Source organism: Macrotis lagotis, chromosome 5, assembly GCF_037893015.1.
Source record: "Macrotis lagotis isolate mMagLag1 chromosome 5, bilby.v1.9.chrom.fasta, whole genome shotgun sequence".
NCBI lineage: Eukaryota > Metazoa > Chordata > Mammalia > Peramelemorphia > Peramelidae > Macrotis > Macrotis lagotis.
The window spans coordinates 174,608,902-174,622,894 of NC_133662.1; the positions used below are offsets into that span (position 1 = coordinate 174,608,902).

The window sequence follows — 13,993 nt, forward strand, 5'->3', positions numbered from 1 at the left end:
TGGTTTTGTGATCGTAGTCACAAACTTGACTTTTCTAAAGTTGCTTTATCTTACAGTGAGATGGTTACACTATATGATCTTCAAAATTCTCTTCAGTTCTGCCATTCTGGAACTATGAGAAGACTAGTGGTACTATAGATAACACACTGGGCCTGGAGTCAGGAAAACCTGAGTTCAAATTCAGCTTCAGATGCTTACTAGGCAGTTTGACCTTCAGTTTCCTTTATTGTAAAATAGGCATAAAAATATTTGTTTAAAAAAAAAGCTTAACAGTATCTGGAACATAGTAGATGCTACATAATTATTCCCTTCCCTTTCATATGAATGTTACATGGGAAAATCTGTTTTGAACTGATTAAGTCGTTAATTGAATAAATGGTTTTCCCCACTTCTGCTTCTCTGGTTCCGCAATTGAAGATGGAACACAACACAGACTTTCAACACATTATTAAAAATATTAATACTCTTTAAGAATTAAAAAAAAACAATTGGCAGATAAATTCCTGTGATGGTTTATTTCCCATGAAGTTATGTTGGCACAGTCTTAAGAGACAGTTCCAAAGGATTTCTTTTAAATTCTATAAGGCAAATTGATTCATCTTTTTATTATTGTTATTTTTAAATGTTGGTTCACTTATTCTGCCGCTGCCTCATGTTGATTTTTAATGTATAGCTGTTGGAGTTTTGAATTTCTTTGCAGTCATCTTTTGTCACAAGGGGCAAGTCTGTTTATTTCAAGAGTCCCTCCTTCCAGTACATTTATCCAGTTGTCAACAGGTCAGACTCATTTTTGATGTCATTCTTGTTCCTTATTTTGAAATTGTTCCCTTTAATGGAAAAGTGATGTCTGATTTCTTTTTGCAAAAGCTGAGTTGTTTCAAAGAAAGGGAGATAAGAATAAGGGAGTAGAGAAGCGGTGTTGTTTTTTTTAAATTACCTATTGCCGTCAGGGATTGACAGGGATTGATTTTGATTGATTAGTTATTGATGTCCTTTTTCAACTTTTGGTGTTCTTAGGATTCAGGAATAGCTTGTAAAAACCTATTTCCTTTTTGTCAGTGAAGGAATGACAACCTTTTCTTCCTTTTTCTACCTGAGCCCAGAGAACAGCTAGTTAGTTCAGGGAATGGACACAGGACCTGAAGTCAGGATGATTCACCTTCCTGTATTTGAATCTGGCTTCAAGACACTTTCTACTTGTGTGATCCTGGCCAAGTCACTTAATCTGCTTCAGTTTCCTTAGCTGTAAAATGAGCTGGAGAATGAAATGGCAAAGTACTCCAGTGTCTTTGCCAAGAAAATCCAAATAGGGAAACAAAGAATTGATATAATTGAAATAATTGAGCTATAGTATCTAGTCTAGAACTTTTGCTTTCCAGGTGTCTAAAGTGCATCTGTACAGCTAGCTGTGCTGAATTCTATTTAGGTCAGAGGATTGAGGACTGTAACAAAAGGATTTATGAGATCATCTAAGCTAGCCTCCCTTCCTTTTTCAGAACCATTATTTAATTATTATTATCATATAGATACAGTTTTTACCACTGGGAATACAAAGAAAGACAAAAAATAAGATCCCAGAGACAGTTTTGTGGAATTCATATTTTATGAGGAGAGGCAGTATGCAATAATTTCAGAGGGAAGGCACTAGAAGGACTGGGAGTGGGAACAATGACCAAGGAAGGCCTCTCAAAACAATTTTGGGTTGTCTGCAAAGGAGAGTGCCATCTGTATCCAGATAAAGAGCTGTGGAGTTTGAACAAATTTCAAGGACGATTCCCTTTAATTTAGAAAAAAACCCCAGCTATCTTATTGTCTGATCTTGTTATCTCTTAGACTTTCTGTCTCTTCCTTAAGGATACGATTTCTCAGTCATCACACCCAATTTGGTTCAATGTACTACAACATGGAAACAAAGTAAAGACTGACAGATTGCTTTCCGTGGTGGGGGGAAGTGATTGGGGGGAAAAATTGTAAAACTCAAATAATATCTTTAATAAAAATAAAAAAAAGGAAGGCCTCCCAAGAAAGGAAAAATTTAGGCCAAGCCTTGAGGCAAGCCAAGAATTAGAGTTGAGGAGGAAGAGAATTCTAGGCATGGGAGAGATTAGGCATTGGGAGATTGCATATCACGTGTGAAGTAAAGCAAGAAGACCAAGGTTGATGAATGGTGGAGTTATGTGATGAGAAGTAAAGCGTAAGAAGAGATCAGGTTGTGAAGGACTTTAAATGCCAAAGAGAGGATTTTATATTGGATTCTGGAAATAGGGAGTCACTGTACTCTATTGTTTAGTGGGGTGCCACATGGAGACAGCACTGTGTTTCAGGAAGATGACTGACATTTCAATGGAATTGAGAGAGAACCAGTAGACCGATCAGAAGGCAGTGCAACAATCCAGGTATACAGGGATATGGACTTGTTACTCAGATGGTAGTTGTGTAAGCAGAGAGAAGGGGATTTATATAGGAGATGTAAAGGTAGAAAGGTAGACTCAGCAACAGATTAATGATAGAATTAGGGCTCTATGGCTGATGCTCTCACCCATTGTATGTCTCTACTTCAGAGTTAGTTTACTTTAAATCATACACTAAGGAGCAGCTTGGTGATGCATTGGATAGAGCACTGGCCCTGAGTCAGGAGGACCTGAGTTCAAATGTGACCTCAGTCACTTAACTCTATTGACTTGTAAACCCCCCCAAAAAAATTGTATCAAAAAATCATACACTAAAACCAAAGATCATATTTGGCATATGAGCCTAACTTGTTTTTTCTTTTAAAATACTATTTTTTCAATGACAAGTGAGGAAAATTTTTTAACATTCATTTTTTATAAAACTTTGAGTTCAAAATTTTCTCCCTTCATCTCCTCCTCCCTAAGACAGTAAGCAATTATATATGTGCAGTCATGTAAAGCAGATTTCCATATAAGTCATGTTGTGAAAGAGGAAACAGAACAAGGAAAAAACTAAAGTGAAAATAGTATGCTTTAATCTGCATACAGCTTCCATCAGTTCTTTTTTATGAGCATAACTTGTGCAGAAAGGTGTCATTCTATGGTGGTTGGTATTTATTGACTCTGTATGAAGTTTATATTCATACAATATATAAGAAGAATATAAATTTCCTTTTACTCAGTAAATCACCAGTTTCTGGGCTGTCTCAGGAGTTGCTGCTGATACCTTGCAAAATTTGTCCAGCATAGTAACTTTTGAATTGCTATTTCCCACAGGGTGATTTTTGTGGTTTGTGGTTTTTGCAGAATTTGGAGAATGGGAAGGTGCACCTTCATAAAAGACTTCACAGAAGCTGTTGATTTGGTTTTTGGGTTGGTTGCCCAGACTTCTGTTCCATAGAGAAGTTTTGTTTTGTATTTTGCTTATCAACCTTTGCTGCACCTTTGAAAAAGATTTGTGTTTTTGAAGAGCTGTTTCTGCTCCAACTCATAGATGTTCATTGAGAATCCAAAGGTACTCCTCCAGTACTACTTCTCAGTCCAGCTGGAGGAGTACCTTTACCTTTACTTTTTTTTTTTTTACAATATTGCTTTATTATATACAAGGCACTCTTTTTTTAAAAAAAATTAAGACAATGGTGTTCTATTGGAAACCTGGAGGGATTTGCATGAACTGATGCTGAGCAAGATGAGCAGAACCAGAACATTGTACAACCTAATAGCAACATGGGGTGATGATCAACCTTGATGGACTTGCTCATTCCATCAGTGCAATAATCAGGGACAATTTGGGGCTATCTGTGACGGAGAATACCATCTGTATCCAGAGAAAGACTTGTAGAGTTTGAACAGAGATGAAAGACTATTTCCTTTAATGTAAAAAAAAATCCCATTGTTATCTTATGTAATTTTGCTATCTCTTATACTGCATTTTTCTTCCTTAAGGATATGATTTCTCTCTCTTCACACTCAACTTAGATCAATGCATACCATGGAAACAATGTAAAGACTAACAGACGGTCTTCCGTGGGGGGGGTGAGAAGCAAGATTAGGGGAAAAATTGTAAAATTCAAAATAAATAAATTTAAAAATAAAAAATACTTGCTGATTGATATCTTTTAAAAATAAATTAATTAATTAAGGCAATGGGGTTAAGTAACTTGCCCAAGGTCACAGCTAGCCAATTATTAAATGTCTGGGGCTGGATTTGAACTCAGGCCCTCCTGACTCCAGGGTCATTGCTCTATCCACTGTGCTACCTAATTGCCCCCTAACCTTTAGAGTCTTCTCTAGGGAAAGTGAAATACAAGAAGATAGTCTAATATTATGTGAGAGAAATTCCTTGCAAATTGTTTCCCACAGTCTTTTTTTTTTTTTTTTTTGCAGATTCTGCCTCTTTATCATGTGGCCACCCTTAGACTGAGCATAGCTAGCATTTATCTGCTTTAGAAAGAAGGCATCAGAGCATCTTATTACAGAAAATCTTATTAAAGTCAAAAGCACATTTGTTTCATTTGAATATTGATCTGAACTAGTGCCTGCTGAAAAAAGGGACTTAATCCCCCTCTGCTTTACACATTTGTTATGATATTAGAGATTATGGCACAGTGGAAAAACTCAGAAGAGACCTGGGTTCAAATGTGGCTTTTAAAAGCTTACTAGTTGTATGATTCTTGGAAAAGCATTTAAAGTCTCTGATTTTAGAGATACAGTAATAATACTGGTGGTACCTTCATTGAGTTGTTGCAAAGATGAGATGAGATAATTTCATTTTAATAAACATTCACTAAGTGACTCTGATTTGCAGGGTTGAACGTACAAAGACAAAATAAAACATTTTCTGTTCTCAAAAATCTTCTACTTTAAGATGGAAAAATGTGTCATGGACATGAATAAACAAATGCAGAAGAGATGTAAAGTATTTCAGAAGGTGAAAGAGTACCACTGGGAGAAGGGGGAAATCAGGAAAGGATTCATGTAGGAGGTGGCACCTATGTTGAATTTTAAAGGAAGGGAATATTCCAGAAGCTAAAGTGAGAAGGGGAAACAGTCAGGCACAGCCTATGCTAAGTCTGAGGTAGGAAATGAAACTGAATATTTGGGGAACAGCACAAAGGTCAGTTTGGCTTCACCATATTGTTGATGAGGGGGAGTAATATGAAATAATCCTAGAAAGATTTGTTGGGAGCCAGATTCTGAAGGACTTTGAATGCCAAACTGAGGAAGTATCATTTTTTTCCTTTTTAAAAATTTTTTTAAGTTAATAAACATTTATTTTTCTCCCTTTATTGAAAAAAGGAAATTAAAAATCAATAAGAAATATTAACAGCTAAGCAAAACAGAACCACACACCTCCAAGCTCAACTTACTGTCTCTTGGTCCCCTGACCTAAGTAAGCACTCCCTTTAGTCATTAGTCTTTTCTGAGGAATGGGCCTTCTGATGTGGTTTGTGTAATGTAGATGAACCTTATCTAAACCTTTAATCTTTGTAAACTTCCTTATGCTTTGGCTATCTTCTCTAAGGTATTCTTGTATGAATCAGTTGATGGGTAGGAAAAGAGAAAATTAGAAATGTAAAACAGGATAGGTTAGTTCTGCTTGAGAATGGGGAAAAATTCAATAATCTTTTTCATGATCAATCAGTTTCCTTGAAACTCTTAGCAAGTAAAATAATCCTCAACAAACTTGCAAAGACCTTCCTGGTTTTCCTTTTAGCCAGTACAATGTCTTAACAAGCATACTGCTTATAAATTAAGGTATTGAGAGGCATTTTTTTCAATTTAAAATATGTGGAAATAATAGCAAGCAAATAATTGAACAGTCTGTACCTTGCAATCTGTTCTCTGATTCCTAGAGTGAACTTTCATAGCCACCTTATTTGTGGGTTCATTTGATCCATTGAGCCCTAAGCAAACATCTGTTTTACAAGACAAGAAGGTGAATATGTGGAATTTCCTTCTCCTCCATAAAGGTATTTTGCCTAATGAATATGTGGAATTTCCTTCTCCTTTATAAAGGTATTTTGCCCACAGTTCCCTGACTTCAGAAAGTGACTTGATTCTCATCTGGCCCCTGGAAGTTGGGAAAGACTTGAGTGTCTTTCCATTTCCTTTCTTTGTTTAGAGAAAGGACTTTAAACGCCTGGAGTTAAGAAGACTTGAGTTCAATATGGCCTCAGACACTTTCTATCTGTGTGAAAATCACTTAACCTTTGTTTACCTCAGTTTTCTCATTTGCCAAATGAAGTTAATACTAGCAGCTACCTGAGTAGTTGTGAGGAGAAAATGTTAATATTTTTGCAAACCTTAAGTTACCATATAAATACCACTATTATTATTATTATTTTCTTCTCATATCTTCTTAAGCTCCCTATGACAGGCCCTCTAAGTGTCTTCTCAGCCAGGGTCAGTCTTTTTTCTCCTTTGTCTCTTTTCCAACTCTCACAGGTTAGAGTCAGGTTGAAAGTTAATTCATTAAACTAATCTATATAAATATGTGAATGAAAAGAGCTTCTTCATCTTTCCAAGCTGTAACTCAAAATAAATTAATACTGAAGACTAACCTCTCTTAGGGACTCTGATTTCCAGTGCCTGGAGGAGGATGCATCTGTCAGTCCAAGGTGAGGGAGCTCCAGGAAGCTATCATTCCTAGGTTCTCCTAGATTCTTTTAAATACTATAGCACAAACAGTATTAAAGCAGGAAAATGGCAAGTAGCGGAGGGAAGAAATATGTAATAAGACTAGAAAGGTAGGGTAAAGTGGCATTCTGAAGTACTTTACATGCCATGGAAAGGAGTTTGTGTTTGAGCTTAGTAATTAATAGTGAGTTATTGAGGTTTATTGAGATTCATAGTGACAAATCAGACTGTGCTTTGTTTCTGATATGAAGATTAGGAATATCACTTGCAGTTTTGGGGAGGGGGGAAATGGAAGAGAGGAGAGACTTGATACAAAGACCATCTAGGAAGCCATTGTAAGAAACTAGGTGAGAAGTATGAATAGAGAAAGAGTTATTGTGATTTAAAATAAATGAAAACCCATGGGAGAGGGAGAGATGTTGTAAAGGTAGAATCAATAAGATTTGACATTTAAATATGGTGCTGGGTTGGGGGAGAAGGGGAGAATAAAAAAGAGTGATTCTGTTGTTTGCCCTTCTGAATGACCTCTCACTAAGATTTGTGCATTTAAAAAATATATTTTTCTCATTTCCCTTTTATTTAACCTTTGGTTCTTAGCTTTTAATGCAAAGTCTTTCTCTTTGAGATTTAGTATCCTTGAAGGTTGTCTTCCTTTTACTTAATAGGACTTGATGTGTGATGTTTTCATCTTGCCCACTGATAGCAAAATTGGTCTTTCTGTTCCTTTGTTGTTGCTTGTTTCTGTTTTTAAGCTAGGTAATCTCTTGGGTTTTGGGGCAGTAGTTGTTAATGGTTTCAGCAGGGGCCTATTCTGAGAGAGTCAATTTGTCTAGGAATTGAGTAACTGAGCCTAGGATTACAGTCTGCCCTAGAATGGGGTGGGGTGGGGCGGTTTGTGTTGGGTGAAGTGGGAGAGAAATGAGCCCTTTTTCATTCTTATCTACTGAGAACCTATTTTCTCCCCTGATAAACTGGAGGTAAATTGAAACTGAACTGGTTATTTCAAGGATTAAATCACCAACCCTTACTTCTTTCTGAAAGAGGGCCCAAAATGGTTAAAAATGAATCAATTCCATTTTTATGAACAGATGGTGTGTGCTGGTGGGGTATAGTGGGAGCCCACAGTATGAGGCCCGGGAGGAGTCTGCTCCCTTGGTCTGCAGAAAGAGTCAGCGTGGAGTGGGATCTATTGGGATTTACCTTTCTCTTTGCTTAGAGGCAGGTCTGGGTTTCTAAACATCCAGCCATTCCGGGAGGATTTCCTGTCACTTTGCATCGTTATAATTTACCATCATAAAAAACCTCCACCCGTTTTTGTGCTATTGTCTGGATTCTCTTTTTTTTTTTTTTCCCTTTTCCTTTTTTCCCCCTTTTAGAGTGGGAGGGAAGCCAGATGGAACACACTGCGTCTGAATGAACCCTGAACAACTAACGTGGATGCTTTTTCTGTTTCTTCCTCAGCTCCAGAAGAAAAGGAGGTAATTAAAGGACAGTATGGGAAACTCATAGATGCTTACGGCTGCTTGGGCGAGCTCAGGTTAATATCTGGTAAGTGCCCATTCAGGGTAAAAATGAGGGGAATCGGAATGTGTGCATTATTAGCGGGACAGATAGCACCTTTTTTGTCAGGTCTAAAAGACTCATGGGGTCCAGCTGTTCGGTTTTGCAGCTGTATTCAAACCTCTTTAGCATTTCTTCAGAAAACTAAACTCATATTGGTGTAGTTGAAGGGGGTGAGGGGCAATGGCTGAATTTGGATGATCAGTATTAATTCTGTAGACAGCTAACAGCTTTAGGGTGGTGAGGGACGAGACTGATGTGGTAGAGACAGAACTTCCTTTCATCTTCTGCCCAAATGAAAGCCTGATCTGGGAGCCCTGTAAAAAATTTTTAGTATTTTGATCCTTTTGAGGAGCATCTGCAGGATTGGAAGGTGTCACCAAGGGGATGCAGGTGAAGGACAGGATTGATGGGCATGACTGCTAAAAGAGTCGAACTTGGAGGGCAGAGGAGCTGAGATGGGGTGGTGTAGGGATTTTATATATATAGATAGATAGATAGATATAGATATAGATAGATAGAAGTAGGCAAAAAAACAGAAATGCAGATTTACAGAATGTAGATAAATACCGATTTAGAGCTGGCATGGAGATGGGGAATGGGAATGAAGTTTATAATTTTGTCTGATCTCGGAAGGTATAAAAATTTGGAAAAATTAGCATCAGACTGGAAGACCTGGATTCAAACCCTGCCTTTGATATTTATGTAACTAGGAGGAAGGCACTTAACATTTCTGAACCTCAATTTCTTCATCTGTAAATTGGGAATAATACTATGAGACCTATAATATAGCGCTACTTTGAAGCTCAAAGGTAATAACATATGTAAATGGTTATACAAATGTCATTATTGTTGCTATAGAATAGTGTTTCAAACATACTGCATTTTGGGGATTACCTGGTCAGAGATTTAGGATGCCTGTAATTTTTAGTAGCTAAGCAATTTGTTTCTGATGTCCCTGCATCATAGATTACTGATCCTTCAGGGTTCTTTATATCACAGATTTAGTCCTAGCTCAAGGAAATAGGTCCTTTCTTCTGTATCTGAAATCCACTCACTTTTTACCCATTATCTTGTATGACCCTTGCTCAGGGTCACATATCTAGTGTCTGAGGATTTGAACTCAGAATCTCCTGACTATAGGGTCAGTGCTCTTATCCACTATGTCACCTAGCTGCCCCCACCCAATATCTTTTTCTAGACTACTGGTCAAGAGAAGAGGACTGCAAATTCCTTTCACATGTCCAAGGCCAGTGCCTAGGCTATTAATTTATCTAAATGGAGTGAACTGTTTCCCCTGAGATTTAAGAATTTCTCCCTTTTCCTTTCCTCCACATCCAGAAGTTTCAGGACACATAAGTCAGATAGTAGATGTTTTAAAATGAATGACATTTTTTTTAAAAAGACAAAATCAACTATTTTTCTTTGTCATGTATTTTTTACTACATTTCTGGAGGTTTTGCTGATATGGGATAATTATTCTTGGACTGTAACCCTTCTTTCAGAGACTGTTCCAAATTTTCCCTTTCTTCAAGCCTCCATTTCCATCCCACTCCCTTCTCCCTTATCAGATGACCTTACTTCCTACTTTAGAAGGGGGTTGAGGTCATTACACATAAACTCCCTCAATTCTCCACTCTGTACCTCAAAACCTCTTTGTTCTCACTTCTCCCCTCCTCCATTGCTCCTTTATCACGGGATTAGGTGGTAGTCCTTCTTTTCAACAATGCTACTGTCATCTCTTTTAGAACCTTATTCTATTGATCATTCTTTCTCTTTTTTGGTTTATTTCCCTTCTCATTAGCTCCTTAAATATATATATATATATATATATATATATATATGTATATATATATATATATATATACATATATATATATATATATATATATATATATATATAAATATATTCAATTTTCCCTTACCCCCCAAAAAAAATTCAAAAGAGAGATGACATCAGTAAATTCCCCGAAGGAGTAGTCTACTTTTACTACTAATAGAATTGTATTTGTCTTCCAATCACACTTAAAGGAACTTCTTTCTAAGGTAATAAATAACCTCTAAATGGACTTTTCTCACTTTTCATTCTCAATCGATTGAATCTGACACTGCCATGACACTATTATTTCCTGGTTCACTTTCTATCTTACATCACCTCTTGTCTGATTTATAGTTGTCTTCTCTTTTTCTGATGGGAAATATGGACATCTAGGTAGACAGTAGATAGAACACCAGCCCTGAAGTCAGGAGAACCTGAGTTCAAATCCAACCTCAGACACTTTTTAGCTGTGTGATTTTGGGCAAATCACTTTACTCTGAATTATCTGAGTTGCCTTAGTTCCTCATGTAAAATGAGCTGGAGAAGGAAATGGCAAATCACTCCATTATATCTGCCAAGAAAACTCCTAAAATGGGGTCACAAAGAATTGGACACAACTGAAAAACAACTGAACAACAACTTTCCCTGAACGCACTGGTCTACCACCTCTCTCTCTCTGTACTCATTTGGTGAACTCATCCATTCCTATGGCTTTGGTTATCTTCTCTTGACAGAAGAGCCATAGTGCCAGGATTAGTGCTGCATCTCCATCTGCCTGGTTGCTCCACCATCATTTCAAACTCAACATGTTTCAGACTGAACTCCTCCCTTATTTCTCCCAACATCCTGATTTTTACTATCATACCAATTACTCAAGCTCAAAAATCTCAGTCTTCTTTTACTCTTCTTTTCCCTTATTTCTTATATCCAATTAGTTGCCAAATCCTGTTTTTTATCTTTGATATTACCACTTCCTCTAACATAGCACATTCTGTTCTTCTTTTGTACCACTGAGAGGTCATCTCTTTTCATCTGAAATTATGGTAACGGGTTCACAGCCATGGTTCCCCCCCATGTTCCCCTCTTTCAAACCACTTTACACCACTCCTTACATAATCATCTTCTCTGATCATACAAGATTTCACAGTGCCTGCCAAATAAAAGACAAACTTCTTATTCTTTCCCCCAGCTTCACATGCCATCCTCTAAAGTTGTGCTGTGCCTTTGCTTAGGCACAACATGTCTCCCATGTTTGGAATGCATTCCTTCTTCACTTTGATTCGTTAGGTTCTCTTGCTTCCTTGAAAATTCAGCTCATGGGCTACCTCCTTTGGAAAGCCATTTTGGAGCTCACTGATTGTTCATGGTTTCTCCCTCCCGAAATAATCACATTAATTCATATCTGTGAAATCCACTAATAGAATGTCCTTTAGATCAGGGAATTTGTGTTTGTCTTTTTTTTTCTTTTTTTTACCATCAGACACCTCTTGGGGCAGCTGGGCAACTCAGTAGAAAGACCTGCATTCAAATCTGGCTTCAGATACTATCTGTGTTACTTAAGCCTGTTTGCCTCAGTTTCCTCATCTGTAAAATAAGCTGGAGACGGAAATGACAGACCACTCCAGTATCTTTTCTAGGAATGAAGAGTTGGACATGACTTATCAACTAACCATAAGCAAAGTTACACATCATAGGTACTTTATAAATGTTTATTGCATTGGATTCAAGACCCTCTTCAATCTGACTCCAATTAGGCTTTGTTTTCTTATTTTACCTTACTCATCTTTTAGCACTTTACATGTTAGTCAAACAAGATAAATCATTCCTGCTTTCCTTCTGTCCTGCCTTTTACTCTATGTAGGGCATCACTCAAGCATGGAATGCATCCTCACCTTAGAGTCTTTAAATACTTCTTTTCTCTTGAGATCTAGTTCAGGTATCTCCTTCATGGAATATACAAACCAATACACAGATAGGCAAATACAAGAGAGGTTGAGGAAAGAAATAGTACAAAACAACCAGGAGGATCAGGAAAAGATTTTCCTAGGTCAACTAGAAGGTGAATTGAGGTTTTTGTTTGTTTGTTTTTAGTTTTTTGCAAGGCTATGGGGTTAAGTGGCTTGCCCAAGGCCACACAGCTAAGTAATTATTAAGTGTCTGAGACCGGATTTGAACTCTGGTACTCCCAACTCCAAGGCCAGTGCTCTATCCACTTCGACACCTAGTTGCCCCTTGAATTGAGTTTCAAAGAAAGCTAATGTTTTTCACAGAAAGGAGGGAAGATGGAACTGGATTCCATGCATGGGACAGTCTGTGAGAAGGAATAGAGAAGCATCACATGTGGTGAACTGTAGACCAGAGGGAATGTAAAATGAGGAAGAGCAGTATGAAATAAATATCGAAAAGGGAGGGCTTTAAATGCCTAGCTGAGGACTTTTTATTTTATCCTGGAGACAATCTGTAATCACTGAAGATTCTTAAGCAGGATGTGTCTGATAAGTCTCCTACTTTAAAAAGTTTGTTTTGGCAGCTTTGTGGAGGATGGATGAGAAGGAAGAGCATCTGGAAGAAGGGCACAACTATGCTGCTGCAGAAGCATAAAGACCTGAACTAGGAGATTGGTTGTCAGTGGAGGGAGGGTTGTGAATGTGAGAGACAACCATGGTAGAATAACTAAGACTTGGCAGCTAATTATTTATGGCAGTGAGGGATAGTGAAGAGTTAAGGAGGTTGTGAGTCTTGATATTGATGCTCTCAACAGAAATAGGGAAATTTGGAGGAGGCTAGGGTAATGAATTCCAGTCTGGACATTTTGAAATTTAGGTGAGGACCATAAATACAGATTTGGGAATCTCATCACCCAAAGACCTCCATAGTTTTACTCTTTTCAATTTCATGTAGCTTTTGACCTTGCCCGGTCATTTGCATTTATCCTTTTTTTCCTTTTTCGACAAGTTATTCATATACATATCCCACCCTTTTCCATTTGTTAGTAAGCTTCACAGCATGGTATTTGTATTCCAGGTCTCCTCTTGGACCTTTCCTACTCTTCTTACATTTGCAACATTGGTTTTCTTGTTCTTCCTTGCATAGGAGGCAGTTCATCTCCAGTCTCTGCTTTTTTTACTCCTAATTCCCCAAATTGGAAAGCTTTCCTTCTTCAACTCAGCCTCCTGCCTTCCTGGGATTTATGCAAGAGACCTTTCCCAGTCCCTCCTGAGACCACCTCCCCTGTGTGTATGTGTAGACATACACATGTATATAATAGTAGTAATAATATACATATTGTCTGAAACATGCATGTGATAATTATAAACACAGATAATATAAATGTGTCTATAATATATATGATGATACAATTTGTATAGTAGAAATATATAAAACAATAACAAACACATGTATATAATAAAGATAGAAATATACATATATAGATAATAATAGGTATTTGTCTAATAGGTAGTATTTGTCTAGTCAATCCTATGCTGCAGGTCCGATGTGAATGCTTTACAGTATTAATATACATGTATTTGTATCTATATATAACATATATAGAATACATATATCTGTGCATACACGTGCATTATTGATATTTTTGTTGTTATTTGTCTTTTGTTTTCAAAGAGGACCATGACATGCATGTGAATTGAATCTGAGTGAGACAAAATCACCAACTTCACTTTCTCCCCTAGAACCATCAGGGTCCAGTGTCCAGATATGTATTAGGAAGATTGGAGATGACCCTGGATGGAGACAATCAGGGTTAAATGACTTGCCCCAAGGTAACACAGCTACTAAGTGGCAAGTATCTGAGGCCAAATTTGAATGCATACATTTTATTTTATTTTTATTATTTTATTTTATTTTTTTAGATTTTGCAAGGCAATGTGGCCCAAGTCCACACGGCTAGGTAATTATTAAGTGTCTAAGGTTGGATTTGAACCCAGGTACTCCTGACTCCAAGGCCGGTGCTCTATCCACTGTGCCACCTAGCCGCTCCAAATACATACATTTTAAACAGGAAATA

The 13,993-nt window shown here is 37.4% G+C and overlaps 1 protein-coding gene across 2 annotated transcripts in view; it reads left to right on the forward strand.

Annotated features, from left to right (window-relative positions):
- The window catches only part of SYNJ2 (synaptojanin 2), a 146,397-nt gene that overhangs the window by 21,955 nt on the left and 110,449 nt on the right, over positions 1-13,993 (forward strand). For both annotated transcript variants that reach the window (XM_074187923.1, XM_074187922.1), the window contains exon 2: positions 8,052-8,138. In XM_074187923.1, coding sequence (XP_074044024.1) covers positions 8,052-8,138 — 87 coding nt within the window. The remainder of the gene's footprint in view (positions 1-8,051; positions 8,139-13,993) is intronic.